This window comes from Micromonas pusilla, assembly GCF_000151265.4.
Source record: "Micromonas pusilla CCMP1545 genomic scaffold MICPUCscaffold_10, whole genome shotgun sequence".
Lineage (NCBI taxonomy): Eukaryota > Viridiplantae > Chlorophyta > Mamiellophyceae > Mamiellales > Mamiellaceae > Micromonas > Micromonas pusilla.
In genome coordinates, this window is record NW_003315891.1 from 973766 (window position 1) to 1001210 (window position 27445).

General features: G+C 66.9%; 15 protein-coding genes across 15 annotated transcripts; 5 read left to right on the forward strand and 10 right to left on the reverse strand.

The window, feature by feature from the left end:
* Nucleotides 1–102: 102 nt before the first annotated feature.
* Nucleotides 103–2335, reverse strand: MICPUCDRAFT_51405 (uncharacterized protein; the record flags this gene model as incomplete). Its single annotated transcript, XM_003061773.1, has 2 exons — nt 103–1503; nt 1676–2335. 2 exons carry the CDS (start codon nt 2333–2335, stop codon nt 103–105), a joined length of 2061 nt encoding a protein of 686 aa, XP_003061819.1.
* Nucleotides 2336–2736: 401 nt separating this feature from the next.
* MICPUCDRAFT_48316 (uncharacterized protein) lies at nt 2737–4484 on the forward strand (the record flags this gene model as incomplete). Its single annotated transcript, XM_003061515.1, has 2 exons — nt 2737–3287; nt 3480–4484. The coding sequence occupies 2 exons, from the start codon at nt 2737–2739 to the stop codon at nt 4435–4437; spliced, it is 1509 nt and encodes a 502-aa protein (XP_003061561.1). The 3' UTR covers nt 4438–4484.
* On the forward strand, nt 4481–4801 carry MICPUCDRAFT_63099 (uncharacterized protein; the record flags this gene model as incomplete). The annotated part of the gene is given in 2 exon segments (XM_003061516.1): nt 4481–4646; nt 4648–4801. Coding segments are annotated over 2 exon segments (273 nt in total). The 5' UTR covers nt 4481–4527.
* A 253-nt stretch (nt 4802–5054) lies between these two features.
* Nucleotides 5055–5570, reverse strand: MICPUCDRAFT_20524 (uncharacterized protein; the record flags this gene model as incomplete). The annotated part of the gene is made up of 2 exons (XM_003061774.1): nt 5055–5417; nt 5490–5570. Coding segments are annotated over 2 exons (444 nt in total), but the record flags the coding sequence as incomplete, so codon positions are not given.
* Nucleotides 5571–5754: 184 nt separating this feature from the next.
* Nucleotides 5755–6708, reverse strand: MICPUCDRAFT_63101 (uncharacterized protein; the record flags this gene model as incomplete). The annotated part of the gene is made up of 1 exon (XM_003061775.1): nt 5755–6708. The coding sequence occupies one exon, from the start codon at nt 6706–6708 to the stop codon at nt 5755–5757; it is 954 nt and encodes a 317-aa protein (XP_003061821.1).
* An 89-nt stretch (nt 6709–6797) lies between these two features.
* Nucleotides 6798–9459, reverse strand: MICPUCDRAFT_48318 (uncharacterized protein; the record flags this gene model as incomplete). The annotated part of the gene is made up of 4 exons (XM_003061776.1): nt 6798–7706; nt 7850–8053; nt 8215–8678; nt 8940–9459. The coding sequence occupies 4 exons, from the start codon at nt 9457–9459 to the stop codon at nt 6798–6800; spliced, it is 2097 nt and encodes a 698-aa protein (XP_003061822.1).
* A 232-nt stretch (nt 9460–9691) lies between these two features.
* Nucleotides 9692–10873, reverse strand: MICPUCDRAFT_51409 (uncharacterized protein; the record flags this gene model as incomplete). Its single annotated transcript, XM_003061777.1, has 1 exon — nt 9692–10873. One exon carries the CDS (start codon nt 10871–10873, stop codon nt 9692–9694), a length of 1182 nt encoding a protein of 393 aa, XP_003061823.1.
* Nucleotides 10874–11807: 934 nt separating this feature from the next.
* MICPUCDRAFT_48319 (uncharacterized protein) lies at nt 11808–12942 on the reverse strand (the record flags this gene model as incomplete). The annotated part of the gene is made up of 3 exons (XM_003061778.1): nt 12381–12942; nt 11973–12237; nt 11808–11821 (listed from the first exon to the last, which is right to left on the reverse strand). Coding segments are annotated over exons 1-3 (822 nt in total), but the record flags the coding sequence as incomplete, so codon positions are not given.
* A 121-nt stretch (nt 12943–13063) lies between these two features.
* Nucleotides 13064–14444, reverse strand: MICPUCDRAFT_20482 (uncharacterized protein; the record flags this gene model as incomplete). The annotated part of the gene is made up of 4 exons (XM_003061779.1): nt 13064–13277; nt 13480–13663; nt 13879–13918; nt 14118–14444. Coding segments are annotated over 4 exons (765 nt in total), but the record flags the coding sequence as incomplete, so codon positions are not given.
* A 974-nt stretch (nt 14445–15418) lies between these two features.
* On the forward strand, nt 15419–17795 carry MICPUCDRAFT_20452 (uncharacterized protein; the record flags this gene model as incomplete). Its single annotated transcript, XM_003061517.1, has 4 exons — nt 15419–15640; nt 15847–16365; nt 16532–17019; nt 17147–17795. 4 exons carry the CDS (start codon nt 15419–15421, stop codon nt 17793–17795), a joined length of 1878 nt encoding a protein of 625 aa, XP_003061563.1.
* A 563-nt stretch (nt 17796–18358) lies between these two features.
* On the forward strand, nt 18359–19787 carry MICPUCDRAFT_48321 (uncharacterized protein). The gene is made up of 3 exons (XM_003061518.1): nt 18359–18916; nt 19125–19368; nt 19483–19787. The coding sequence occupies exons 1-3, from the start codon at nt 18398–18400 to the stop codon at nt 19659–19661; spliced, it is 942 nt and encodes a 313-aa protein (XP_003061564.1). The 5' UTR covers nt 18359–18397; the 3' UTR covers nt 19662–19787.
* A 43-nt stretch (nt 19788–19830) lies between these two features.
* On the reverse strand, nt 19831–21965 carry MICPUCDRAFT_48322 (uncharacterized protein; the record flags this gene model as incomplete). The annotated part of the gene is made up of 5 exons (XM_003061780.1): nt 21903–21965; nt 21550–21709; nt 21213–21413; nt 20774–21007; nt 19831–20595 (listed from the first exon to the last, which is right to left on the reverse strand). The coding sequence occupies exons 1-5, from the start codon at nt 21917–21919 to the stop codon at nt 19831–19833; spliced, it is 1377 nt and encodes a 458-aa protein (XP_003061826.1). The 5' UTR covers nt 21920–21965.
* Nucleotides 21966–22226: 261 nt separating this feature from the next.
* On the reverse strand, nt 22227–24262 carry MICPUCDRAFT_51415 (uncharacterized protein; the record flags this gene model as incomplete). The annotated part of the gene is made up of 2 exons (XM_003061781.1): nt 22227–23681; nt 23846–24262. 2 exons carry the CDS (start codon nt 24260–24262, stop codon nt 22227–22229), a joined length of 1872 nt encoding a protein of 623 aa, XP_003061827.1.
* Nucleotides 24263–24504: 242 nt separating this feature from the next.
* MICPUCDRAFT_63112 (uncharacterized protein) lies at nt 24505–26428 on the forward strand (the record flags this gene model as incomplete). The annotated part of the gene is made up of 3 exons (XM_003061519.1): nt 24505–25141; nt 25324–25380; nt 25571–26428. The coding sequence occupies exons 1-3, from the start codon at nt 24533–24535 to the stop codon at nt 26426–26428; spliced, it is 1524 nt and encodes a 507-aa protein (XP_003061565.1). The 5' UTR covers nt 24505–24532.
* MICPUCDRAFT_63113 (uncharacterized protein) lies at nt 26409–27336 on the reverse strand (the record flags this gene model as incomplete). The annotated part of the gene is made up of 1 exon (XM_003061782.1): nt 26409–27336. Exon 1 carries the CDS (start codon nt 27237–27239, stop codon nt 26409–26411), a length of 831 nt encoding a protein of 276 aa, XP_003061828.1. The 5' UTR covers nt 27240–27336.
* Nucleotides 27337–27445: the final 109 nt, after the last annotated feature.

A 27445-nucleotide genomic window follows, 5' to 3' on the forward strand; every position in this document is an offset into this window, starting at 1 on the left:
ATCTGCATCAACACAGCTGTGTTGTTGGGCCGTCGAACGCGCGGCGAGTTTTTCACTGAGTTTTTGAGTTTTTGGAAAAAAATAATGGATGGCGTGTGTGTATTAAACGCTCTGCACGGAGGACGTCTTCTTCGTCGAGGACCCTCCCCCTCCGCTCGCGCTCGCGTCGACGCCGCCGAGACGCGAAGACGTCGGCGCGCGCGCTCGGGTGGGCGCGTCGGCGACGGGCTTCACGTTCGAAGTCGAAGTCGACGTCGACGTCGCCGCCGTCGCCGCGGTCGCCGCGGTCGCCGCCGCCGCCGCCGACGACGACCCCGGCGCCTTCCCCGCCGCGGGAGCCGTCGAAGACGACTTCGAAGACGCCGCCTTCTTCGTCGCGCCCGTCGTCGACGACGAGGAGGTCGTCGACTTCGTCGTCGACTTCGTCGTCGACTTCGTCGTCGCGGTCGCGGTCGTCGTCGCCGCCGCGGGCGCGGGCGCGGGCGCCACGTCGACAATCTCGCTCGGCGCCGCGTCGTTCTTGTGCTCCTTCTTCACCGCGCTCTCCGCGTACGACTCCGCGTCGATCTCCGGGAAGTCCTTCATCATCGCGGCGTCGTTCACGACCGGCGAGGGCGCGGGCGCGTCCGACGGCGGCGTCGCCGCGAGCGCGACGGACCCGACGACCGCGACCGCTTTCGAGGACGCCGCCGCCGCCGCCGACGTCGACGGCGGCGGCGGCTCGGCGACCGCGACCGGCGCGGGGGGGACCGTCGCCATCGTCGTCGTGGTCGTGGTCGCGGGCGCGGGCGCGGGCGCGGGCGCGGGCGCGGCGTCGACTTCGGTCGACGACGACTTCGCGACGCCCGCCGGCGCGGGCGCCGCGGGCGCCGCCGCCGCCTTCGCCTTCGTCGTCGCCGTCGCAACCTTCTCGGTCAGCTTCTCCGCGATGGACACCCCGCCCACCCCGGCGCCCGCGCGCGTCCTCTTCACGTCCGGGACGGGCGGGTACGACGCGCCGGGCGGGTTCGTCCACACCGGGATCTCGCGACCCGATCGCTTCGTCGTCGCGGCGACGGCGGGGGACGGCGCCGGCGCGTCGTCGTCCTCGTCGTCCTTCGTCCGCGCCTTCGTCCGATCCGCGGGCGCGGGCGCGGGCGTCTCGGTATCGGTATCGGTCTCGGTCTCGTCCGTCTCCTTCGCGCGCGCGTCTCCGAACCCGGAGCCGCGCGACGTCGACGCAAGCAGGCTCGGGCTCGGGCTCGGGCTCTCGCCGTCGCCGTCCTCCGTCGTCGTCGTCGTCGTCGTCGTCGTCGTCGTCTCGGTCGCCGCCGCCGTCGTCGTCGGCGCGAAGCCCGTCAGAGGCGCGTCCGGGGGCGCGTCCTCGTCGTCGGGCGCGTCCTCGATCGTCGCCTCGGACGTGGCGGTGTTCTTCCCGCTCGGAGGCGCCTCCGCCGCCGGCTCCGCGTCGTCGTCGTCGTACGACGGCGCTCTCGTCGCGTCCGTCGCCTTCTTCGGGCCGTTCTATACAAGCGAAAGTCGGGGTGGAGTTGAAAGGCGTCAGTGGGAGTTGAAAGGCGCCGATGGCGGGGATTGAAAGCGTGGGGTGGGCGGAGAGATGCGCCGGGCAAAGTCCTTAAGGATCGGCGTTCACCACGCCAACGCGGTCGTATGGGAACCAGTGTATAGAACGCACCTTCGTCTTCATCGCGTTCGAGTCGGCGATCGGATCGATCGGAGGGAGGTCCTCCTCCGCCGCGCTCGCGCTCGTCGTCGACGCCTCGATCGGCGGCGTCTCCATGGGGGGCGTCTCCGGCAGCGGGACGTGCCCGGCCGCGTTGCTGTGCGAGCCTTGGTCGTACGCGGCGTCGGCGTCGGCGTCGGCGGCGGCGTTGGCGGCGGTCGAATCGAATCGCGCGGACGTCGAGGATGAGACTGCGCTCGGGAGCCACTCTTCCCCGGCGTCGTCGTCGCCGCCGTCGCGGTCGCCGCCGCCGAAGAACCCGCCGGCACCCGCGGCGTAGTACGCGACGACGCCGATCACCGCGGCCGCGGCGCAGAGCTTCGCGTATCGCTTCGCCCTCGCGCGCGCGCTCGGCGGCTTCCTCGATCCGAACGCTTGCATCGGCCGACCCCCGGCGTGTCCTCTCGCGCCGAGGACGCCGCCGTCCGAGGACGCGACGCCCGCGCCGCCGAGCGGCGACGACGCGCGCGGCTTGTTCGACGCCAGCGGCGGGTTCGACGACGTCGTGGAAGGGCCGGGGGTCCAGTCGTCGTCGTCGCCCCAGTCGCTGGACACGACCGAGTCGCCGCGCGCGTGGTGCGACGGGAGGGGACCGTCGCTCGTCGTCGCCATCGTATTCTCGCGTCCGATCGAACGACGCGATCGATCCGCGCGCGATGCGATGCGACGCCTCCCTCCTCCTCCTCCTCCTCCGTTCGGAGAAGACCGAGCGCGACGAGACGGCCGCCGCGATTCGATTCGATTCGATTCGATTCGATCGTCGCGAAGGGACGCGATCGATCGAGCGGGGGGGACGCTCTCGCGCACGCGCGTGTGACGACGAACGACGACGCCGCGGGCCGCGGCCTTCCGGTCGGACGGTGGGCGTGCGGCAAGCGCTCAGCCACTCGCGTCGCGCCGCGCGCTAGCTACAGCTACCTGACCGATACCGTGAGGCTCGGGAGGAGGGACCGTCGCGATGTCGTCGCGCGACTCGCACTCTCGACCGCGCCGCCGCGTCGCGCCGCGCCGTCATGAGGTGCGCCGCGGTCGCGAACGCGCGATGGGCGACGCCGCCGACGCGCGCGTCGGCGGCGCCGCGCGCGGTGCGCCGCGCGCGCGCGTCGTCGTCGTCGTCGTCGTCGTCGTCGTCGTCGTCGTCGCGAATACCGACGACGACGCGACGACGCGTCGTCGCGTCCGCGAACGACGACGACGCCGACGCCGGCGCGGAGAAGAAGAAGAAGCCCGCGACGAGCGTCACCACCGCGGCGGACACGATGTCCGCGCTGGACGCCCTCCTCGGCGCGGCGGAAGAGACGCCAACTGATGAAGACGATCCTCCTCCTCCTCCTCCGTCGACAAAAATAACCATCGACGCGACGAAACCCGGCGCGCGATCGTCGCCGTCGCCGTCCCCGTTCGCGTCCGCGCTCACGGAGGCGCCGTCGACGCCGTCCGCCTCCGAGCCGGACTACGACCCGGACTTCGACCCGCTCGGGTTGGGGCCGCGATGGGACGTGCCGTGGGGGTGGCCGACGACGTTGGGGACGCTGTTCCTCGTCGACGCGATGTTTTACGTCAGGTGCGCGCGACGCGGCGTTGGATGATTTACGGACGCCCCGCCCGCCGCCCGCCGCCCGCGCGTCCACGCGTCCACGCGTCGACTCGCGATCGTACACTCCGCGTTCTTATTCGCTGCACGCCGCCATGTCATCGAATCCGATCACGAACTGACCAATCCAATCGCGTCTTCCCGCATTTCCCCCGTCGTCAGCGGCGCGCTGGCGCCCGCGCTCGTGTACTCCGCGGCGAGAGACCCGCTCGAGATGCCGTTGGACTCCGAGAGGGAGTTCGCGTACGATTTCGGTCTCGTCATGGACGACCCCGCGAACTTCAGCGACGTCATCGTCCTCGCGGAGGTCATCCAGTGCGTCGCGACGTTTGCGATACTCGCCGCGGTGACGGCCCCGAAGCGGCCGCTGCCGCCCGGGTGGTTTCAATTTTCCGTCACGGGTGACAAAAACAACGCGGCGGAGGACGTCGAGGGCAAGGTTGTCGCGAGGGAAGAGAAGAAGAAGAAGAGAGGAAATGGTTTATTAGGGGGTATGATGTGGGGTAATCTTCTCGAGCGCGGCGGCGGTTTGGACGACGGCGAGGAAGAGAGAGGGGCGGGGACGGACGCCACCGCCGCCGCGGAGAAAGAGAGGAGCGTCTCTTCGTCGCGAGCGAAGAAGAACAAAGCCGTCGCGGCGCAGAAGAAACGAAGCGCCGAGTGGCTCGGGGAAGCCGGGAACTCCGTCCTCATCGTCTGGCTCGCCGTGCTCGGGATAACGGCTCTTTCTTATGCGTTAGGTTTACGCGGCGACGACGTCGGCAGCGAAGGCGGCGGCGTCATCGAGAAGGCGTTTAAAGCCGGCCCGCGGGGCGCGTGGTCGATTTTCCTCACCACCGTGGTCCTCGCGCCCATCATCGAGGAGACCGTCTTCCGAGGGTTCCTCCTGCCGTCGCTGACCAAGTACATGCCGACGTGGAACGCGCTCGCGGTGACGACCGTCGTGTTCGCCCTCGTGCACGACCACAACACCGGGGACACGTTACAGCTCCTGTGCGTCGGCGCGGTGGCGGGGTCGGTGTACTGTCGGACGCGGAACCTCGCGGCGAGCGTCCTTGTGCACGCGTCGTTCAACTTGGGCGTCTTGTTCTTGTTCTCCGCCTGGACGAACAGCGGTTGACGCGCGTAGACTGTAGTTTCTATTGTAGTTTCCTCTTTGTTTTTGTATCTCTCTTCATCATCGTGACACACAATAAATAGCACCTTCCTCATGCGTTCGTTGGTCTATTTTATACACGCGCCGCCGCCGCCGCCGCCGCCTAGAACAGCAACGGAACCTTCTTCGCGGCTTGCTCCTTCTTCGCTTCAAACTCCGCGGCGCTCATCTTCGGTGGCGCGCTCGCCGCGGGCGCCACCTCCGTCGGGATATCGTCGTCGATCTCCGGGGCCTTCGTCGCCGACTGCTGCTGCTGCTTCGCGTGCTTTTGCCCCGCCGCGTCGTCGTCCGAGTCCGAGTCGTTTTCCGCCATCGCGAGAATCTTTGACTTTTTCTTCTTCGCCCCCGTCGCGCCCACCGCCGCCATCGGCGGCTTCGGCTTCGGCGGCGCCTTCCTCGGCCCGCCGACGCCTCCCGTCTCGATCCACCCGTACGCCTTCCCGCCGTCGATCGGCCCCCACACCCTCTTCGGCGCTTCCACGACCACCTCCTCCTCCGGGTCCTCGTCCAGCTTAATCTTTTTCGTCTTCGGGTCGAGGGTCCGTTCGAAGCGACGAACGTCGGGGTGGAGTTGAAAGGCGTCAGAAGCGGAGTTGAAAGGCAGGCGTCGCGGTGTGTCGGGATTGAAAGCGAGGGGGGGGCGCGTAGAGATGCGCCGGGAGAGAAAGTCCTCGAGGAACGGCGTTCACCACGCCGACGCGGTCGTACGGGGACCGGTGTAAACGTGAACGCGCCTTGAACTGCAGCACCGCGCGGTCCCTCCCGCCGGCGCTGAACAGTCGCGCGTCGTCCGAGCTAAACCGCGCGCACATCGTGTGGCTCGCGTGGCCCTTATACTCCCGGTACGGCGCGTCGTTGAACACGCACGGGTAGTTGAACAGCTTCACCTTACCGAAGTCGTCCGCGGTGACGCAGTATCCGGCGCCGTCGAGGCCGTTGGCGCCCTCCGCGACTCTCACGAGCGGAATCTTCTTCTTCTTGTCTTGAAACGCGCGACCGCACTGCGCGACGTCCACGGCGTTGACGTCCGTGCCGTCGCTGCCGTCCTCCCACACGCCCATGACCGGGAACCCGATCCTGTTCGTCCACGTCGCCCACCTCGTATCTCTCTGCGACGCGAGGACTTGTTTTCCGGTTAACGGGTCCCAGTACAAAATCTCAGGGTCGTTCCATACAAAGCGATGGCGGGGTGGAGTTGAAAGGCGTCAGTTGAAGGTGAAAGGCGTCCAGGGCGGGTATTCAAAGCGAGGGGTGGGCGGAGAGATGCGCCGGCAAAAGTCCTTAAGGATCGGCGTTCACCACGCCAACGCGGTCGTATGGGGACCAGTGTATAGAACGCACCTCATACGACGCGCACGACGTCTGGAGCACTCGGCGATTCTCGACGCCGTGCAGCGTCATCGGCAGCGACCAGTCCAGGTGATTGATCGACGCCTGGTGGCCTTGGCACCGAGACAGGTGCACGTACCCGCGCTCGACGTCGTACACGTCCACGCACAGGTCGTGCGACCCGACCGCGAGCATCGGTCTGGGGCCCTGGCAGTACTTCAGGTCGGACACCTCCTTCGCCGACTCCTTCAGCTTGGCCAACGGCTGCAACGTCACCGCGTCGATGATCGCCACGTTGCCAAACTTCCCGCCGATCGCGAGGTGATGCCCCGCGGGGATCTCCACCGGCGCGTTCGGGTTCGGGACGTCGTACTGACCAGGCTTCGGCTTCGGTTTCGGTTTCGCCGGGGGGGTCCATCCCGGGAAGTACACCGCCGACGCCGGCACGGGGTCCACGGAGAAGGCGACCGACCGCCCCACGACGCCCGTGGGCGCGGTTCGGACCATGTTCCGCTCGGCCGCGTTCCACAGGTACACGCGGTCCGCCGCGGAAGCGGTCGCGAACACGTTCGGGTCCCTCGGGTGCGTCGCGACGGCGTATAAATCCGCCATGTGGCCGTAGACTTGTACGCTCACCGTCGGTCGCTTCGCGCCCGGTTTGTATTCTATCTCCCAAACCTCGCATCGGTTCGTGCCGAAGACGAACTCCATCGGGAGCTCGTCCCCGGGCTTCGCCGGGGGGCGGCAGTCCAGCGCTCGAATCGCGGGCGGGCCCTCGCCGCGGTACGGGCTCGTGATCTGGAACGAGTGCGGCCCGTTCTTCTGCGTCGCATTTTTCGCGAGACGTCTCAAGACGACGGCGACCTTGGGCCGTTCCATACGAGCGAACGTCGGGGTGGAGTTCATAGGCGTCAGAAGCGGAGTTGAAAGGCGTCGAGGGCGGGGAAAGAAAGCGAGGGGTGATGGGCGGAGAGAATCGCCGGGAGAGAAAGTCCTTAAGGATCGGCGTTCACCACGCCGACGGGGTCGTATGGGGACCAGTGTGAGATAGAACGCGCCTTCTTCTCCACCCCGGGCTTCCCCGGGCCGTCCGTCCTCGGCCGACCCGCGACGGCGACGAGCCCGTCGGAGACTTCCCACGTGTGAATCCACCCGTCCGCGCCCGCGGTGAGCAGCGTGTCGCCGTCCGCGCGGAGGCACAGCCCGCGGATGCCGCCGTAGGTTGTGGTGCCGTCGTTCAGGTTGATCCTCGCGCCGACGCCGTGCGCGTCGGACACGCGTTGGATCAAGTTGACGTTCCACTCCGCCACGAGCTCGGGGCTCACGCGCGGGTCCACCGGGTTATTACTCGCGTCCTGGTGCGTCACGAGCCAGATCCCGAGCGCGCCGAGCGGGTGCCCGGTGACGATGACGTTGTACCGGACGTATTCCGCGGACACGATGGACTCGCCGCCGATTTGCGATTGCGACGACGGTTTGTTCATCGATCCCGAGCCGCTCTCCCCCTCCGCCGCGGCGGAGCCCTTGACGCCGCCGAACGTGCCCTTGGGCTTGAGCTTCGCCGCCGCCGCCGCCGCCGCCGGGTTTGAACCTGAAACGTTTCCCTTTCCAACCTTCGTCAGCGCCGTCATCGACGCGCTGAGCGGCGCCTTCGACGCGACGCCGCCGCCGGAGCTCGCCGCCGCCGGCGCGGATCCGCCGTTCGCCGCGGAGTAATCCCCGACCCTCGTTCCGTCGTTCCGCAAACCCATCTCCCCCGTCCACGACCCGCTCGGCAGCGGCCGCCACAGCTTGATGTGCTTCGCGCCGTACGTCACGAACTCGCGCATCCCCGGGAACGGGTTCCACACCGCGCCGTACACCATCGGGGGTAAGCCGTTGATTCCCGGTCCTTCCGCGACGAGCTGCGTGGGTGAAGCGATCGGTCAGTCGAATGTCTTACCGGTCAAACGTTGAAAGGGAAGCGCGGGTGAAGAGTGACGACGGGAAAAGTCCTTAAGGAACGGCGTGCACCACGCGAACGGGGTCGTATGGGAAGCAGTCTCACCTCGTACGTCCCGTCGCCGCTCTTGTATCCCTCCGAGTCAAAGTTGGGCGGAAGCTTGCTCAGCGCGGCTTCGTCGTCCGCGGGCGCGCGCGAGTCCGGCGTCGGCTCGCCCGCGCCCTTGTGCGCTTGCATCGCTTTCGAGACGGCGGCGGTCGCGGGCAGTTTCTTCGACGACCGGCCGCCGGCGCCGGCGCCGCCGGATTCCTCGTAAAATTCTAAGGGTCGTTCCATACAAAAATAGTTCATCGGTCAGTTGAAAGGGGACGCGATCAAATGTTGAAACCGGGCGATGGGTGAAAAACTTTTGTATAGAACGCACCTAACCCGTCCACGCGTTTCGCCGGGCCGAAGCACCACCCGGGGACCTCCACCGCGTTGTCCATCACCGCGTCGTCGCCGTGTTTGGTCCAGTTCCACACCATGACCGTGTGCCCGTTGTCGCTGTTCACCGCGGTGAGGTATTCTCCGCCGTCGGACATGCTGAACCCGACGGCGATGACCCCGCGCATGCCCGCGGGGTGAACTATCTTTTGAAGCTGCCGCATGGAGATGGCGTCCCACACGCACACGTACGGCCGACGACCGAGCTGCCCGGTCGCGACCCACTCGCGGTTGGGGTGAATCGCGAGGCACTTGATGTCGTCGTCGTGCCCGAAGAAGAATCGTTGGCACTGCGTCTTCTTTTCGAGCTTATCCTTATCCAGCACGACGCCCACGGCGGCGGTGTAATAGACCACCTCTCCGGTGGTGAGATAGAACAAATTCGGGGCGTTGTTCTCCAACCCGGCGTAGCCGTACACGTGCTCCAGCGCGAGCTCCGCGTCCGGGGCTTTCGACGACCGCACGACGTGCTCCGGGTCGAACTCGTTCGGGGGAAAAACCCCGCCGCGGCACTTCGGGTACTGAGGGTCGTTCCATCATTCAAAGCGACGTCGGGGTGGAGTTCAAAGGCGTCAGAAGCGGAGTTGAAAGGCGTCGAGGGCGGGGATTGAAAGCGAAGGGTGGGTGGAGAGATGCGACGGGCGAAGTCCTTAAGGATCGGCGTTCACCACGCCAACGCGGTCGTATGGGGACCAGTGTGAGATAGAACGCGCCTGAATCTTCCCGTCGTGCTGGTAGTCGTCGCCCAGTTCGAACCCGTGCCGCCCGAGGTCCTTCGCGTCCAGTATGTGCTCCATCCCGAGCAGGCGCGACGGCGACGCGAGCAGCGCTTGGATGAAAACCTCGTACGGCATGTACCCGTCGCGATCGTACCCGTACTTGACGAACACCGCGGCCGCCGCGGACTGGGATATCGGGTCAAAGTTGAAGTGCGGGAGGCCGTCTTCGTCGAAGTACTTCACCGGGACGAGGTCAATCTTTTCAAACTTGTCGTCCCTCGGCCTTTGCTTCTCCGCTTTCAGTTCGATCCCCAACGACTTCACGGAGCTCGTGAGCTTCTTCACCGGCGACGACGCCGCCTTGGACGCGGTCGCGGTTGAAGCGCTCTTGGCGTCTCCCGGGCCCTTCGCGTTCTCTTTCGCGGCGGCGGCGGCGGCCGCGTTCGGGTCCTTCGCGCGGCGCCCCGCGATCGGCTTCTTGCCCACCATCTTCGTCGGCGAACTCGTCATCGTCGGCCCCGGCTCCATCGACCGCGAGGCGTCCGCGTCCGCGGTCTCCGCGGCGGCGACGGCGTTCGCGAGGACGGTCGGCACGACGATCTGCGGGCCGTTCCATCGTTCAAAGCGACGAATGTCGGGGTGGAGTTGAAAGGCGTCAGGGGTAGAGTTGAAAGGCATCGCGTAGGCGTGTCGGGATTGAAACCGTGGGGTGGGCGGAGAGAGACGCGCGCGGGCGAAGTCCTTAAGGATCGGCGTGCACCACGCGAACGCGGTCGTATGGGGACCAGTGCGAGATAGAACGCGCCTCCGTCGGCTTCGGCGTCGACGCGATCGACGCCACGCTCGCGGGCCCGGCGAACTCGTTCTTCTCGTTTTCGTTCTCGTCGTCGTCCGCGTCGTCCGGCTCCGGCGGCGCGCTGCCCCACGCCTGGAGAAACATCGCGAGGTCGCAGTCGCCCGTGAAGCGCCCGTGGCGATTCTTGTCCACCCGTTGGAACACGCGCATGAGGAAATCTTTCTCCGTGTAGCACGGCGATAACGCCTTCTTGTTCTCCGCGGCGACGACGCGCGCGAGGGATTCGCGCATGCGCGCCTCGAGCGCGACGACCGCGCGTCGGACGCACCGCTCCGGATCTTTCTTCCAAACCTCGGGTTTGTCCCCGGTCCACGGGCCCTTCGTCGTGTCGTACGGGTCCCGGTCTAAGGGCCATTCCATACGAGCGAACGTCGGGGTGGAGTTGAAAGGCGTCAGAAGCGGAGTTGAAAGGCGTCGAGGGCGGGGATTGAAACCGAGGGGTGGGCGGAGAGATGCGCCGGGCAAAGTCCTTAAGGAACGGCGTTCACCACGCCAACGCGGTCGTATGGGGACCAGTGTATAGAACGCGCCTAATCCCTTCACGAGCGCGACTATGTGTTCGTACGGCGGCAGCTTCGCGATCGCCCGCACGCGCTCCTCGTGCCCCATGTGCGAGTGCGGACTCTCCAACGCCTTCCGCAGGTCGTTCAGTTTCATCTGCGCGGGCCCCAAGGACGCGGAGACGGACAGCCCCGCGGAGACGGAGGCTCGGACGAGCGATTTACTAAACACGCCCGCGTTGGCGCCGCCCGGGCGAGCGCCCCCCTTTGCAATCTCCATCGGGTCGCCCTCGTTGTACGGCACGCCGTGCTTGCTCGTGCTCCAGAACGGAGGCAAGTCGCTCGTCTTCGCAGGGTTCTCGCGGCCGTGGTACCCCGCCTCGTTCGCGCGTTTCTTCTCCGCGGCTCGTAACAACGCCGCGCGGTTCGTGGGGAGCCCGGAGCTGCTGCCTCGCGAGGCGTTCAGCGCGCCGCCGCTGGCCCCCCGTCTGGACGCGTTCATGCCGCCGCCGCTGCCGCTGCCGGCGCCGCCCTTGGACGTCATCGTGTCGTTCGGCCCGGAACCCATCGCGGCCGCGCGGTCAACTCGCTGACGCTTCCGGATGCGATCTCTTCGTTGGCACCGACGGCACCGACGCGCGCGCGATGGACGCGTCGCCGGGTGGCCGCGCGTGCGCGTGCGAGCCCGATATGCGCGGTCGGTCGCGGCGCGCGTATCGGGCGTGTCGTGCAGACGATGGATGCGACGCGGAAGTCACGCGCGCGACGGCGGTTCGTGCGCGCCGACGTGTGCGCGCGGGGGGCGCAACGAGATTCTACTAGCCGTTCGCAGAGTTGACTGCTAAACTTCCAGCTGCGGTGCGTTCTAGCTTGAAAAGGCGTTTTTCACTCATCCCTCGGGTTCAATAATATGATATTTGATCGCGACCCCTGTCAACTGACCGATGTTTTTTTTTGGCTCCCGTCATCGCGGCTTCATCAGCGCCGGATGCTCGAGCGCTTCCGCGAGCGTCATCCGTCGCTCCGGGTCCCACTCCGTGAGCCCCACCACTAGATCCCACGCCCCCACCTTCTCGAGCAGGCTGAAATCGCACGACTCCCCGCCCGGCGCCCTCGCCCACGCGTCCAACACGCTCTCCGTCTCGGCGTCCTGAGGGTCGTTCCATACAAAAATATGTAGTTCATCGGTCAGTTGAAAGGGACCCACGCGATCAAGTGTTGAAACCGAGCTATGCTATGGGTGAAAAACGTTTGTATAGAACGCACCTGACCGGCGTCCGCGCGCTCTTTCGCCGCCTCCATCGCCGCTCGCGCGCGCTTGACCGCCCCCGGCGCGTGCAACGACGGCACCCCGAGCCGTAAGAGGCACATCCCGATCCCGAACGCGTCGAACCCGGGGTGAGGGACGACCCCGGTCGCGGTGAGCGTGCCCTCGCCGGGGCGGCCGCCGCGGCCGAAGAGACCGCCGACGGTGAAGCCGCCGCCGCCGCCGCCGACGCGTTCGAACTGCTCCGGCGCGCCTGCGCGAAGGGTTAGGGTTAGGGTTAGGGTTAGGGTTAGGGTTAGGGTTAGGGTTAGGGGTAGGGGTAGGGGTAGGGGTAGGGTTTGATGCCGGGACGAGCGCGCGCGCGCGGCGGACCGCCGCGAAACCGAAGAAAATCAATCACGCACCGTACACCGGGTCGAATATCGCTTCGCGGCCGTCGCACCCTTGTCCCGTCTCGAAGTCCGCGGCGCCGCCGAGGTCGCACAGCGCGAGCACGGCGTCGTCGTCGCTCACGTTCGCGGAGGTGATAACCGACGTCAGCAGGACGTTATCCGGCTTCACGTCGCGGTGCACGACCCCGCGTTCGTGCATCGCGATCGCGGCTTCGCACAGCCCCGCGGCGATCGCGCGAAAGGTCTCGGCGTCGTCGCGCCCGCCGCGGCCTCCTGTGTGGGTGAAGTGATCGGTCAGTCGAACGTCTTAGCGGTCAAACGTTGAAAGGGAAGCGCGGGTGAAGAGTGACGACGGGAAAAGTCCTCAAGGAACGGCGTGCACCACGCGAACGGGGTCGTATGGGAAGCAGTCTCACCTCTCCCGTCGCCGATCGCCTCCCTGACGCCCTTCACGCCGCGCCCCGCGTCGAGAACGCTCCCCAACGTCTCGTCGCCGACGTGCTCCCAGACGAGGTACGCGTCCGAGCCCGCGACGCCCGCGAACGGCGCGACGCCGGCGCATCCGACGAGACGCCGGCAGATGTCGCGCTCGTCGCAGTAGAACGAGTACCAGTCCCTCCCTCGCACGCTCTTCTTGTACTCCTTCACGACGACGTCTCGCGGCGAGGCGTCCTCCTCCGTGACGACGCCGCGGTAGACCACCCCGAACGACCCTTCGCCGATCTTCGCGCCCACGGCGAGCGTGGAGAGCGACACCTCGGGCGGGACGAACCCGTCCATCTCTGGGTCGTACGAGCCGACGTCGTAGGAGTACTCCGCGCGCGCGACGTGAGACGAGGCGCGACGCGCGGGGAGAGGAGGCGGCGTCGCGCGGCGCGATGCGACGCGCGGGCGACGCGACGACGACGACGACGACGTCGTCGTCGTCGTCGGCGGCGGCGCGGCGCGGAGAGACGCCATCGCGGTCGTCGCGCGGCGCGGGAAGGAGTGAGCGACCGATCGACGTGGCATCGAGAGTTGCTGATGAGGTGCCATAACCTTAGGATATACAAAAGTTTTTCACCCATCGCCCGGTGTCAACATTTGATAGCGTCCCTTTTCAACTGACCCCTCCCGCGCCTTCAAAGAGCGCGTCCCACTTCCCGAAATCGCTCCCCGGCCCCTCCCCTTCCCTCGTCCCCAAGCAGTACCCCTTCCCGACGCACGCGGCGCTGCTCAGCGCGGCGACCGCGGCGTCCGCGACGACGATGCGCGACGTCTCCTCCGGAAGTAAATCGTCCCCGAGTCGGAGGTCCACCGCGCGTCGAGTCCCGCTGCGATGAGGTGTCGTCGTTTGATTGGTGGGCGACGTGGCGGGAAGTGTTGTGATTGGTTAGCTCTTTTGTGACCCGTGTGGACGTTTCATTGGACGACAGAGAGCGACGAAGAGAAACATACGCCGGGAGAGAAAGTCCTTAAGGATCGGCGTTCACATCGCCGACGCGGTCGTATGGGAAGCAGTCTCATTTCTCTCACCTCGTCGCGCGAAGCACGGTGTTGACGTCGTACGACGTGTACGGACCGTCGGTGAGCCGCCCGGGGCGGAGGATCGTGTACGGGATGCCGCTGTCGACGACCGCCTGCTCGCCCATGGCTTTGAACTTCAACACGCCGAAGAGATTTAGCACGAGGAACGGCATCCGGTCCGTGCGCGTGACGCCTGCGAGGAGAGCGACGGGAGAGAAAGTCCTTAAGGATCGGCGTTCACAGCGCCGACGCGGTCGTATGGGAAGCAGTGTTCGGAGACGACGACGGTCGGAGACGGCCGGAGACGACGCGCGGGAGACCCGCGGCGATTGGTCGACAGACGTGAGAAGATTCGGGAGATGACACGCGTCACATAGGGAATGGTCCACGTCGACGGACGTGACGTACCTATGCTCGAGACGAGCACGATCCGCCGCGCGTTCGGCGACTGCGTCTTCGCCGCCGTCGCGAGGTTCCGTACTGAGGGCCATTCCATACAAAGCGATGTCGGGGTGGAGTTCATAGGCGTCAGATGGAGTTGAAAGGCGTCGAGGGCGGGGATTGAACGCAAGGGATGGGCGGAGAGATGCGCCGGGAAAAGTCCTTAAGGAACGACGTTCACCACGCCGACGCGGTCGTATGGGGACCAGCGTATAGAACGCGCCTGAAACGAAATCCGTCGCCTCCGGTCCGTTCCCATCCCTCCACCGCGCCGAAGGGAACGCGGTCGTTCCCACGCACGACACGATCGCGTCGACGCCGACGCACGCGCCGCTGCGCTCGAGCGCGGCGGCGTCTCGCAAGTCCACGCCGGTGACGACCTCGAACGCGTCGTCGTCGCTCGCGAACGCGTCGGCGAACAGCGCGCGCGCGCTCTCCTCCGAGCGCGCGAGCGCCTTGACGCGAAAGCCGGACTCGAGAAGCTTGGCGACGACGAGCTGCCCGACGCCGCCGGTGCTGCCGACGACGAGGACTTTGGAGCCCTGGAGGGTGGGGTGGGTGTGCGGGGAGGGCGCGCGGCGGGGTCAGGCGTGGACGGAGGACGACCGTACCGACGAGGGAAGCGCTCGCGTCGATCGATCGAACGAGATCGGTGCCGTGTCGCGCGCGCGCCTTCGGGACGATCGCGTCCTCCGCGGACGACGCCGCGGCGGCGACGCGGCGGCGATGGACGGCGCGCGCGGGGCGTTTCGTCGTCTCGCCGCGGATGCGGCCGCGGTGCAGACCGCGCGTGGACGCGACGACGCGGCGCGCCGCGGGGGCGACGGCGGAGGAGGAGGCCATGGCGCTCGACGTTTTGGCCGTGCCGACGAACGAGGGAGCGGAGAGTTCTTTTCCGAAAAAACCAAACCACCGCCGAAAGCAAACGCGGATTCCGCCCGTCGATGAAACGTGACCGGTCGGCTCGGTCAGCGCGCGGGCGAACGCGAGCCAGTCACGACGATTCGACGCCGTGACAACCTGGCACAGCGGTCGGCCGCCGAACCGTCGTCTATCCACTTGGTTCCGACCCCGAGCGCGTCTCGGACTCTCGGTCCGCGTTCGAGGCTCGGTCCGCGTTCGCCGCGACGCGCAGAGCATCGAAGCACCACGCGCGCGCACTCGCCTCGCTTTCGATGTCGGCGTTCGCTACACTCCATCACGTACCCGCTCGAGCGTACAGTGCGTCGCCACACCCACCCCGCGGTTCGACTCGTCGTCGATCGCGCGCGCGCGCGCGCGCGGCGGCGTCCGCGCGCGCCGCGATCGAATGAATCGACGCGCACGTTTGTTTATCCCGCCCGGCGACGCGAGCGAGCGATCGAGCGATCGAGCGAGCGATCGTCGCGCGTCCCTCTCCTCGCCATCGTTCTGACGCCCGCCCGCCCGCCGCGCTCTTCATTTCGTTGTCCCAACAGAGATGTCCAAGCGCGCGAACGACGGGTCCAAGAAGCTCCGCGGCGCGCTCATGACGACGCGCGGCGCCCCCGGCGCGTCCTTTTCCGAGGGCGAGCCCCCCGCGCTCATCTCAACCACCCCGGAGTGGGACGCTCTGAAGCGGCACAAGGAAGAGATCATCGACGGGACGCACCTTCGCGAGCTCCTGAACGACGAGGAGAGGAACGAAGCGCTGACCGCGGAGTACAACGGCGTGTACTGCGACTTCGCGCGCCAGCGCGTCGTGCCCGAGGTGCGCGACGACGAACGAACGAACGATCTGATCCCATCGATACGCGCCCGCGTCGGATCCGAAAGAACTGAAGAGCGCCTTCCTTCTTCTGTGACAATTCCCGCCCGCCCGTCCAACCCCCCGCGCGTCGTCATGTCATGTCATCAAACTCTGACGCCGCGCTCTTCTTCTTCTCTCTTCTTCGCGCGCGCACCCCCCCATTTCAGACGATGGAGAAGCTCTACGACCTCGCCAACGCGGCGGGGCTCAAGGACAAGATCAACGCGATGTTCGAGGGCGAACACATCAACTCCACGGAGGACCGCGCGGTGCTCCACGTCGCCACGCGCGCGCCGCGCGACAAAGTCATCAACGTCGACGGCAAAAACGTCGTCCCGCAAGTCTGGGACGTCCTCGACAAGATCAAGGACTTCACGGACAAGGTGCGCGACGGCGAGTGGGTCGGCGCGACGGGCAAGCCGCTGACCTCCGTCGTCGCCGTCGGCATCGGCGGCTCCTTCCTCGGCCCGCTCTTCGTGCACACGTCGCTTCGCACGTGCCCGGAAGCTGCGGAGGGCGCGCGGGGGAGGCAGCTGCGGTTTCTCGCGAACGTGGACCCGGTCGACGTCGCGCGATCGCTGAACGGGCTGGACCCGGAGACGACGTTGGTGGTCGTGGTCTCCAAGACGTTCACCACGGCTGAGGCGCGTTCTATCTCACGCCGGTCCCCATACGGCCGCGGCGGCGTGGTGCACGCCGATCCTTAAGGACTTTCTTTTGCCGGCGTGTGTTTCTCCCCGCCCAGGGTCCCTCGCGTTCAATCCCGACACACCTACGCGACGCCTTTCAACATCAACTGACGCCTTTGAACTCCACCCCGACGTTCGCTCGTATGGACAATTACCCGTATAGACGATGCTCAACGCGCGCACCGTGAGGACGTGGATCACCGCGTCTCTCGGGAAGGAAGCCGTGAAGAAGCACATGGTCGCCGTCTCCACGAACCTCAAGCTCGTGTCCGAGTTCGGCATAGACCCTGACAACGCGTTCGGGTTCTGGGACTGGGTCGGCGGTCGATACTCCGTGTGCTCCGCCGTCGGCATGCTCCCTCTGTCGCTTCAATACGGCTTCGACACGATGGAAAAATTCCTCGAGGGCGCGTGGAACATCGACGAGCACTTCGCCACCGCGCCCTTCGAGAAGAACCTCCCCGTCACCCTCGGCATGCTGTCCGTGTGGAACGTCTCCTTCCTCGGGTGCTCCGCGCGCGCGATCCTCCCGTACACGCAAGCGCTCGCGAAGCTCGCGCCGCACATCCAGCAGGTTGCGATGGAGAGCAACGGCAAGGGCGTCTCCATCGACGGCAGGCGCGTCCCACGCACTGGTCCCCATACGGCCCCGTTGGCGTGGTGAACGCCGATCCTTTAGGACTTTTCCCGGCGCATCTCTCCGCCCAGGGTCCCTCGCTTTCAATCCCGACACACCTCGGCGCCTTTCAACTCCGCTTCTGACGCCTTTCAACTCCAGACCGCTGCCGTACGACACCGGCGAGATCGACTTTGGCGAGCCCGGGACGAACGGGCAGCACTCGTTCTACCAGCTCATTCACCAGGGCCGGACGATCCCGTGCGATTTCATCGGGATCATCAAGTCGCAGCAGAGCGTCTACCTCAAGGGCGAGATCGTGTCCAACCACGACGAGCTCATGTGCAACTTTTTCGCGCAAGCCGACGCGCTCGCCGTGGGCAAGACTGACGTCGAACTCCGCTCGGAGAACGTCCCGACGTTTCTCATCCCGCACAAGACGTTCACGGGTAACCGACCGAGCCTCTCGATCATGCTTCCGGCGTTGAACGCGTACAGCACCGGTCAACTTCTGGCCATCTACGAACACAGAGTCGCCGTGCAAGGATTCGTGTGGGGTTTGAACTCGTTCGATCAGTGGGGCGTCGAGCTCGGAAAAGTGCTCGCGTCCAAGGTTCGCGTGTCGATGTCGCAGAAGCGGACGACCGGGGAGTTGGAAGGGTCGAGCGACGGGTTCAACTCGAGCACGACCGCGATGTTGAACCGGTACTTGAAAGGGAAGGCGCAGCTTAAGTACGCGGAGGCGGAGGACGTCTTCCCGTGCGATCTCATCGACAGCGACGAGTGCCGGCCGCCGACGTCCTACGTCTGAGCGGGCGGGTGACGCGCGCGCCGCGCGCGGTCTCGTCTAGTCTATCACGCGATGGACGACGACGACCGACGCGCGGGGTTGGTGCGGGGTTGATTTGATTTCATTCATCTGATTTGATTTGAGGAGGAGGGGGAGTGAATTGAGGTAATATCGAGACGCGCGCGGCGGAGGATGGGAGCGCCGCGAGAAATTAATTACATTTTTCGCCGCCTCGTCGTCGCGTCGGGGTCCGTCGCTCCGGGGACGCTCCGCGGGTTCGGTTCGTTCGCGCGGAAGGAAGGAAGGAAGGAAGCGCGGGGACGAGAGGACGAGAAAGTGGACGCGTCGCGGGGCTGTACTAGTACAAGTTTACTTTGTGACGAAGTGATTGATGCTCTTTATTCCGTCGCGGAGCGCTCGCCCCCGCCCTCCTCGCCGACGAAAGTTCCCGCCCTTCCAAAGACTGATGATCCGATCCAGATCCGATCGGGCGTGGATGCGACCGATATTTCTCTGCTGTCGACGATAACAACAGACGGAACCGTCTTCGCGCGCCCTCGACGCACTCTCGCCCGCGCCGGTCACCGCTCTTCCGCGCGCGTCGTCACCCGAGAAGACGGCCGATGACGGCCGCGGCGTCGTCGCGCGTCGCGGTCTCCTCCCCCCCGCGCGTCGCCGCGCGCGTCGGGGCGGGTCGAAGATCGCCGAAGACGTATTCGGAGACACGTCAGCGAGCGCGCCCCGCCGATCCTGCCTTTGATCCCTCGCGCCACCACCGCGGACGGCGCTCGCGCCTCTTCCTGACGATCGCGCGCGCGAACCCGCTTCGATCGTTCGACCCGGAGGAGGTCACGATCGAGGGCCTCGTCCCGCTCGATCAAATCTGCGACGAGTTCGTGTGCAAGAGCTCCCCGGCGGTGGAGGCTTGGCTTCGTCAGATCGCGACGGACGTTTGCGCGCTTCGAGAGAACGCGCGCTCGCTGACGCCGTTCGCGAACGACATCGAGTACGACGACGGCGCGCGCGTTTTCAAAGGGAGGGAGGGGTTCAAGAACCACGCGTTCATCGCGGAGAACATCGGGAACCCGGCCGCGGCGGTGGAGTCGATGCGAATGAACGCGGTGGACGAGGCGGTGATCGAGGCGCGTTCTCATTTATTACACCGACTGGTCCCCGTACGACCGCGTTCGCGCGGTGAACGCCGTTCCTTAAGGACTTTCTCTCCCGGCGTCTCTCTCCGCCCACGCCACGGTCTCAATCCCGACACGCCTCGATGCCTTTGAACTCCACCCCTGACGCCTTTGAACTCCACCCCGACGTCGCGTCGAACGATGGACCCTCGACCCTCAGTGGCGTCTGCGAGGACAAACCCCCGGCGGCGCGCTCGACGCGAAGATCACGTCGACGCTGACGATGAACCTCATCACGGGACGCGCGACGCGATGGACGGAGGCGTGGGACGTCGCGGGCGGGGGATCGGATCCGGGCGCGGCGGCGTTCGTGGCGTCGACGCGGAAGGCTTCGGCGTTGCCGAAGAACGCGGCGGACGCGGCGACCGCCGTGGCGAAAGAATTGGACGACGCGCTCGGGTCAGGTGCGTTCTGTACAATTTTTTTTCACCCAAGCGTCGCTCGGTTTCAACATTTGATCGCGTGGGTCCCTTTCAACTGATGACCGGAGAACTGTTTTTGTATGGAATGGCTCTCAGTCGCCGGGTCGCTCGGTCTCGGCGGGGAAGAGCGGGAGGTGCAGGTTGACCCGAACGACCCGATGAAGTTCTTCACGAACGCGAACGGGCCGAAGGATGATTTTCTTCAGCTCGCGCTGTTCGCGTCGGCGATATACTTGGTCGTCAGACTGCTCCAAGAGACGTCGTCGTTGAACTGAACTGAACCGATCCGACGAACGACGAGTAATACTGTACGACTCGCGCGATTCGATTCGATTCGATTCGATTCGCGTCGTCGGGCGGCGGCGATTACCAAAATACTGTAATAACGCCGGTTTCACTACACTAGTTGTACACTACGCGTACGACGATACGACGGCAAAAGCTTCACTTCTTCGCGGCTTCCTTCGCGGCTTTGTTCGCAGCCTTCGCGACCGCGGCTCTCGCGGCGGCTTCCCTCTTCGCGGCTTCCTTCTTCTCCGCCTTGGCGCGCTCCGCCGCGAGCACGTCCTCGTCCGCGGAGGGGTCGTACGCGGCGGCCGCCGCCTCCGCCGCCGCCTTTGCCGCGCTGCCGCCGCCGTCCTCTCCTTCTACGCGTAACGCCTCATCGGCGGCGGTTTCGAGCGCTTTCAGATCCGCCTCCTCCTGCTCCTTCGCCCGCGCCGCTCTCATCTCTCGCGCCGCTCTTTCGCACGCGGCGTCGAACTTCTCCGCGAAGTGCGCCTCCTCTTCCACCGCGGCGGCGATCTCTTTCGGCGCCTCGGGGAACCCAGCCTCGATCAAATACCCGCGCAGAAGGACATCCTCCGCGTCATCCGCGCGTCGATCGACTTCGACTTCGGCGACCTCGCCGGCGACCACACCCTCGCGGTCGAACGACGCGACGAAGCGCGCGACGCGCGACGCGCGCCGCGCCGCCGCGCGCGCCCTCGCGATCTCAGCCTCCGCGGCGTCCTCGCGCGCGCGTTGCGCCGATGCCGCTTCTCTTTGTTCTCTCTCTTTATTCGCTCGACGCGTCGCGTCCATCTTCGGTGCGCCGCCGCCGCCGTGACCGTGGCCGCCCTTCTTACCGCCCTTCCTCTTCGCCGCCGCCGCCGCCGCCGCCGCCGCCGCCGCCTCCTCCCGCCGCGACGCTTCCTCCTCAGGGCCGTTCTATACGAGCGAACGTCGGGGTGGAGTTGAAAGGCGTCAGTTGAAGGTGAAAGGCGTCCAGGGCGGGTATTCAAAGCGAGGGACCCTGGGCGCAGAGAAACGACGGCAAAAGTCCTTAAGGATCGGCGTTCACCACGCCGACGCGGTCGTACGGGAACCAGTGTGAGATAGAACGCGCCTCTTTTCTTTTCCAAAGCCGCCGGGGATCCATCGCCGCGATCAACTTCCCGATGACCGTGTGCTTCCACCCCTCGACGAACACGACGCCTTCCTCTTTCATGAACGTCTCGAAGTACGCCTCCGGCGGTTCCTTCCCCCATCGCTTCTTATCCGCCTTTTGCGCGGCTTTAAACCTCTGCCTGTAGTACTGCGACCGAACGATGCTTCCGCGGTCGCTCGCCTGGTTCGCGCGCTGATGAGGCGCGTTCCGTACGAAGCGAAGGATGTCGGGGTGGAGTTGAAAGGCGTCAGGGGTGGAGTTGAAAGGCGTCGAGGGCGGATATCGAAAGCAGCGAGGGGTGGGCGGAGAGAGACGCCGGGAGCGAAAGTCCTTAAGGATCGGCGTTCACCGCGCCGACGCGGTCGCACGGGAACCACTGTAATAAATGTGAACGCGCCTGATTCACCGACGCGAAAATCACCGCAAAGGTCGCGAACCCGGTCAGGACGCTCGCGACGGAGACCTTGACGTGCTCCGCGTCGAACACGGACTTTTTACCCCACTTCGGGCGCGCGAACGACGGGAGCATCGCGATCGTGTCGTCGTACTCCGCCCTGCGCTCCGGGTCGGTGAGGACCTCTTTTCCCTCGGCGATGACCTGGAAGAGGAGGACGCGAGCGATTGGTCATTTGATGACGTGGCAGACGAGCGGCCAATAGAAAGACGACGGAAACGTATTGCGGTATCCATGATACGACAACGAAACGGTATCCACCATGAGGCGCGGGCGGCACCTTGAATATCTTCTCCGCGCTCTTCTGCTGCGACTTCGTCAAGTGCCCCAGCTTATCCGGGTGGTACTGCAACGCCAGGCGTCGGTACTTGCTCTTGATCTCCGTCGCGTTCGCGGACTTGGAGACGTTTAACGCGCCGTAGTAGTCCGTTCTCACCCATCTGTGCGACAGACGCGGAGGGGAGAGGGAGGGAGCGGTGAGACGCCGCGGCGGAGCGTCGATCGACGGCGGCAGATCTGATGAGATCCACGCGACGTTCGATTCTTCGCCGCGATCGATCGAGTGGGCACGCGACGGCGACCGCGCGACGCGACGCGACGCGACGCGCGCGGGGGGGGCGTCGCGCGGCGCACCTCACGGCGTCGGACATGTCCGCGGACGCTCGCAACGGCGCGACGCATAGCGCGAGGAGCGCGAGGAGGATCACGCGGAGGTGGGACCTCATGACGTCGCGTCGCGGCGGCGTCGGTCGTTCTGGCGGACGCGACGACGGTTCGAGGCGACAGGAAGTCGTGACTCAAGGCGCTGCGACTGACCTGCTGCTTGTTGGCTGGCGCGAAAACTCAGACTGGAACGCGCGGAGCGGGCGCGCGCGCTCTTTCGGATTTTACCCACTGGCGCTCGTCACCATGGTATCGCTAACGCGTCCGACGGACTATCATAAAGCTCCGCTTCGGTCAGTACTCGATCGTCCCCAAAAACCCGTCCAGGTCGATCCCGGTGAGCTCGGGAGGCAGCCCAGATTTCGCCGGCGCGGCGGCGTCGGCGGCGTCTGCGTTTGCGTTTTCGTTTTCGTTCGCGCTCGCCGCCGCCTCCGGAGGGTCTTCGAACCCGTCGTTCTCCTCGTCCCCCGCGGCGCCCCCCTCGCGCGCGCGTTTCTTACTCGTCGTCGTCGTCGTCGTCACCGGCGCCGGCGGCGGCGGACGCGCCGCGGCGTTCGCTTTCCCCGACGCGCGAAGAAGCGTTCCCGCCGGCGCCGGCGCCGCGTCGTCCGCGCCCTTCCCCTCCGTTCCGCTCGTCGTCGTCGCGCCCGCGCCCGCGTCCCGACCCGCGGTCTCCTCAGCCCCCTCCTTTCCGCCCTCTATCCGCGCCTTGGACGCGGCGGCGAGCGGCGACGGCGTCGCGCTCACCGACCGCCTCCCGCCGCCGCCGCCGGCGCCGGCGCCGCTCAACAAAGGCGCGAACATCCGCCCCAGCTCGTTGTTCTCGTAGTCCTCGAACAGCGAGTCCATGACGTAATCGACGTCGATCTTTCCAAACTGATCGACCGAATCGAGCGCGACGTCGGCGGCGTTCGCGGGCGCGGCCCCTCTCGGCGATGTCCCCCCGATCCCGATCCCGCCGCCGCCGCCGCCGTCCGCGACTCCCTCCGCCTGCATGTGCCCGACGATGAACTCCGCGAGCTTCGCCTGGACTTTCTCGTCGCACAGCTCCCGCGGGAGTTCCCAGCTCCGCCACTGCCCGGACAACGATGAGGCGTCGGAGGCGGGCGTCGGGTCGTCCCCGAGCGACCCGAGGTGATCGGTCGCGCCGCCGCCGCCGCCGCCGCCGCCTCGTCGCTGGTGACCGTTCGCCCACGCTCCGTCGAACGCCGCGCCGAGGTTCCCGTTCCCGCCGCCGGGAGAAGAAGCGGCGCCCCCGCCGGGGCTCCCGAACGACGTCGACGTCGACGCCGCGCTTGGCCCCGGGCCCGGCCCGCCCCCCGCGCCCGCGAACTCGGCGGCGGCGGCGTATCTCCGCGGCGCTGCCCTCGCGTTTTTTCGTCCGCCTCGGCCCTCGCGGCCGCGGCCGGGGCTCCGCGCGGGCGGCGGCGGCATCTTCTCCGCGGCCGTGGGCGTCCGCGCGGCGAGAGAGGAGGCGCGGTCGCGGCGGTCGCCGCCGCCGGGCGGCTGCGCGGGCGTGCGCGTCGCGAGCGTCGCGAGCGTCGCCGCCGTCGCCGAACGTTCTTCGGACGACGGCGTCGCCGCCGCGACGGTCGACGGTCCCGCGCGCTCTTCCGCCGCGCCGTCGTCCCTCATCGCGACGACGTACTCCTCCATCGCGTCGTACATCTTCCTCGCGAGCGCGTTTCGCGCGCACGCGGCGTCGCGCCGCGACTCTCTCTCCGTCAGCTCGACGTACTCGTTGCAGATCTGTGTGGAGTTGAAAGGCGTCAGAAGCGGAGTTGAAAGGCGTCGAGGTCGGGGATTGAAAGCGAGGGACCCTGGGCGGAGAGACGCGCTGGCAAAAGTCCTTAAGAAACGGCGTTCACCACGCGAACGGGGGCGTATGGGGACCAGTGTGAGATAGAACGCACCTCGTCGAGGGCCTTGACGCCGTTCGGGACGCGATTCTTGAACGGCGCGAGGAGCGGTCGCGCTTCCTCTTTGAACAGCGTCAGCGTCTGCGCGACGATGACGATGGGCGCGATGACGCGCGATGGGGTGCGGATGCGATGTGGTGAGGGGCGAGGCGAGCGATGCGGGGTGGACGGAGGGAGGCGGGGAGGCGGGGAGGCGACCGATCGATCCGACGATCGATCGCGACGGGCGGGATTCGAAATCTTCGCTCGTCGTCGTCGCGTCCGAGCGTCGAAGCGCGGGGGGGGGGTGCGGCGCACCGCGTGGAAGCCGTTGGATCGGAGGTAGTTGAACACCAGCGCCGCGGTCTCCGTCCGAGAGACCGGCGCGGCCGCGGCCGCGGCGCCGGACGCTTCCGCGGGCGGCGGCGGCATCGTGACGCGCGCGTTGCGCTCTGGACCGTCGACGACGCGGCGCAGCGCGCGCGAAATCCGAGGTGTTTCGCGCGCGGCAAACTCTCAGGTGCGTTCTATACAAAAGTTTTTCACCCATCGCCCGGTTTCAACGTTTGATCGCGTCCCCTTTCAACTGACCGGTGAACTATTTTTGTATGGAATGGCCCTCAGCTGGCTGCGTCAGCCGACCGCGAAGGATGCGTGACGGCACCAGTCGGCCGCGCACGGGGGCGCGCGCGCGCGGGGCGGATGACGACGTCGACGTCGACGTCGCGTCCCCGCGCGCTCCCCGCGTCCCTGACCGCGCTGATCCCGCCGCCGTCGCGCGCGCTGCCCCGACCCGTGCCGTTCTTGCCCGTGGACAACGACGACGACGACGACGACGACGACGACGACGACGACGACGACGACGGGATCGAGATCCCTTCCTCGTCGTCGTCGCGCCGCGTCGTCGTCGCGCTGAACGCGTGCTTCCGCGAGCTGCTGTCGTGCGACGCACGGACGTTCTGGAGCCACTGCGTGCACGACCGCGCGCTCCGCAAAGCTCTGGACACGTACTTGCAGTTCAGGACGCGCCCGCGCGAGCGGCGGAGTCGGCGACGGCGACGAGACGCGAACGCGAACGACGACGACGACGACGACGACGACGACGACGCGCTCGCGCGTCGAGTCTTCTTCGTCCATCGCCGACTCGCGACGCCGTTGGAGCGCGGGTCGCCGTTCGCGTCGATGACGCGACAGGGCGACGCGCTGCGCGACGCCGGGCTCTTGAACGTCCCGAAGCTTCTCGACCTGTGCGCGCTGTACGGCGAGGGCAACGAGGCGCTGGTGGGCGAGCTGCTGGAGGATGCGTTTCAGGCGCGTCCTCGGAGCATCACACTGGTCCCCATACGACCGCGTTCGCGTTGTGAACTTCATTCCTTAAGGACTTTCTTCTCTCCCGGCGCATCTCTCCGCCGACCCACCCCTCGGTTTCAATCCCTGCCATCGACGCCTTTCAACTCCACCCCTGACGCCTTTCGACTCCGCCCCGACTCCAGATGGCGCCGGCGTTTTTGGACGCGGACGTTCCCGTCGCCGGCGCGGCGATCGCGAAGGTGCGTTCTATACACTGGTTCCCATACGACCGCGTTCGCGTGGTGAACGCCGATCCTTTAGGACTTTGCCCTGAGTGTCTCTCCCCCCACCCCTCGCTTTCAATCCCCGCCCTCGACGACTGCCTTTCAACTCCGCTTCTGACGCCTTTCAACTCCACCCCGACTTCGCTTCGTATGGAACGACCCTAAGAATTTGGAAGAGATGGCGGATAGGCTCGTGCACGCCGCGTTCGAGCGCGAGGGCGGCGTCGACGCGACCGCGAGGAACGACGCGCTGCGGTACTTTTACGACGTCGCGCTGAGCGTGCGCGCGCTCGCGACGGGCGCGCCGGCGACGGCGACGCGACTCGCGAAGTTACGGGTCGTAAATGATGTAAAAGGAGAATCTGAAGGCGCGGGCGGCGGCGGCGGCGGCGCGACGAAGCCCGACGCGTTGCTCGAGGCGCTCGACCGCGTCGCGCACGAGACCGTGCCGCTTCTCTCCGGCGGCGGCGGCGGCGGCGGCGGCGACGACGACGTGGAAGCGTACGCGGCGGCGGTGACGGCGGCGTTGGAGAGTTGCCGCGGGGTTTTGATGCGCCCGCCGCCGCCGCCGCCGCGGATGACGAGGAGGGCGGCAGTGGCGACGACGAGCGAGATCACCGAGGCGATGGACGACGACGACGACGACGACGACGACGACGACGCGGCGCCCTCCCCGGCACCGCGCGCGTCTACCGCCGGCGCGACGATTGCCGGCGCGCGGACGCGAGAGAACGTCGCGCGCGTGAAGATGATTTTTCCCGATCACGGCGACGGATACGTCGCGGCGGCGTTGGCGCACTTCGGCGACGACCCGGACGCGTGCGTCGGCGGCTTGCTCGACGGCGGCGACCTCCCAAACGCGCTGAAATCGCTGCCCACGAGCACGACGTGGGATGAATGGGTTGGGAATCGCGCGGACGCGGACGCGGACGCGAAGGCGAAGGCGGGCGGGAGGGCTGCTAAGGTGCGTCCTATACACTGGTCCCCATACGACCGCGTCGGCGTTATGAACGCCGATCCTTAAGGACTTTGCCCGGCGTGTCTCTCCGCCCACCCCTCGCTTTCAATCCCCGCCCTCGGCGCCTTTCAACTCCACCTGACGCCTTTGAACTCCACCCCGACTTTCGCTCGTATAGAACGGCCCTGATAAGAAAATCGCAAACGCGCTCGACGCCGACGCTGCGGCGTTCGAATTCGACGGCGGCGGGTTCGTTCGTCGGAAAGGCTCCGCGCTCGACGCGTCGACGGCGACCGCGCGCGAGCTCGACCTCGACATCGACCGCGCGTCGGTTCGCGCGACGCGACGGTTCGCGTTCGACGCGGAGTACGAGGACGAGTACGACGACTCGTTCGACGAGCTCGCGGAGGTTCGAGGCGTCGGGAGCGACGCGGGGGCGGCGGAGGGATTCTCCGGCGGCGGCGGCGGCGTCGGGAGGGGCGGCGGGGGGCGGGGCGGGGGCGGTCCGCTCAAGACGTACTGGATCGCGAACGGAAGGGTGTACCACGCCGCGAAGGACGGCGCGACGGAGGTCAAGGCGCGGAGCACGGAGGACGCCGCGGCGATCGCGGCGGCGCAGGCGGCGACGACGCGCGAGGAAGTGCACGGCTTGGGCGCCGGCGGGAATCGCGCGGCGCGGCTCTCCGCGCCGCCGCCGCCGCCGCCGCGGGCGGCGGGGGGAGCGGCGGCGGGGCGCGGCGACCGACCGAAGGCGCACCCGACGCCGGGCGCGGGAGGAGGGGGACGGGGACGTAGCGGTAGCGGCGGCGGCGACGACGGCGGCGGGAGGGGGAGAGGATACAGAGGGCTGACGAAGAAGGACTTCGCGCGTCAACATCACGACCAGCGGGCGTTGGCGACCAAGAAGCTCGGCCGCGGCGGCGGCGGCGCGCCGTAGACGTGCGGTAGATTGATTGACGACGCGTTCTTTCGTTCGCGTTCGCGTTCTCTCGTTCGTATTCGCATTCCTCTTCGTGTTCGCGTTCGTGTTCGTGTCGTGTCGTGTCGTGTCGTGTCGCGCCGGGCGCGTCTGTCTGTTCCCGC

Excerpts from the sequence above, each read along its gene's own strand:
- MICPUCDRAFT_48321 (XM_003061518.1), top strand. The coding sequence starts at position 18,398 with ATGACGGCCGCGGCGTCGTCGCGCGTCGCGGTCTCCTCCCCCCCGCGC. Across the intron at positions 18,917-19,124 it reads TGGACGAGGCGGTGATCGAG|TGGCGTCTGCGAGGACAAAC; the intron begins GCGCGTTCTCAT and ends CTCGACCCTCAG. Across the intron at positions 19,369-19,482 it reads GGACGACGCGCTCGGGTCAG|TCGCCGGGTCGCTCGGTCTC; the intron begins GTGCGTTCTGTA and ends AATGGCTCTCAG.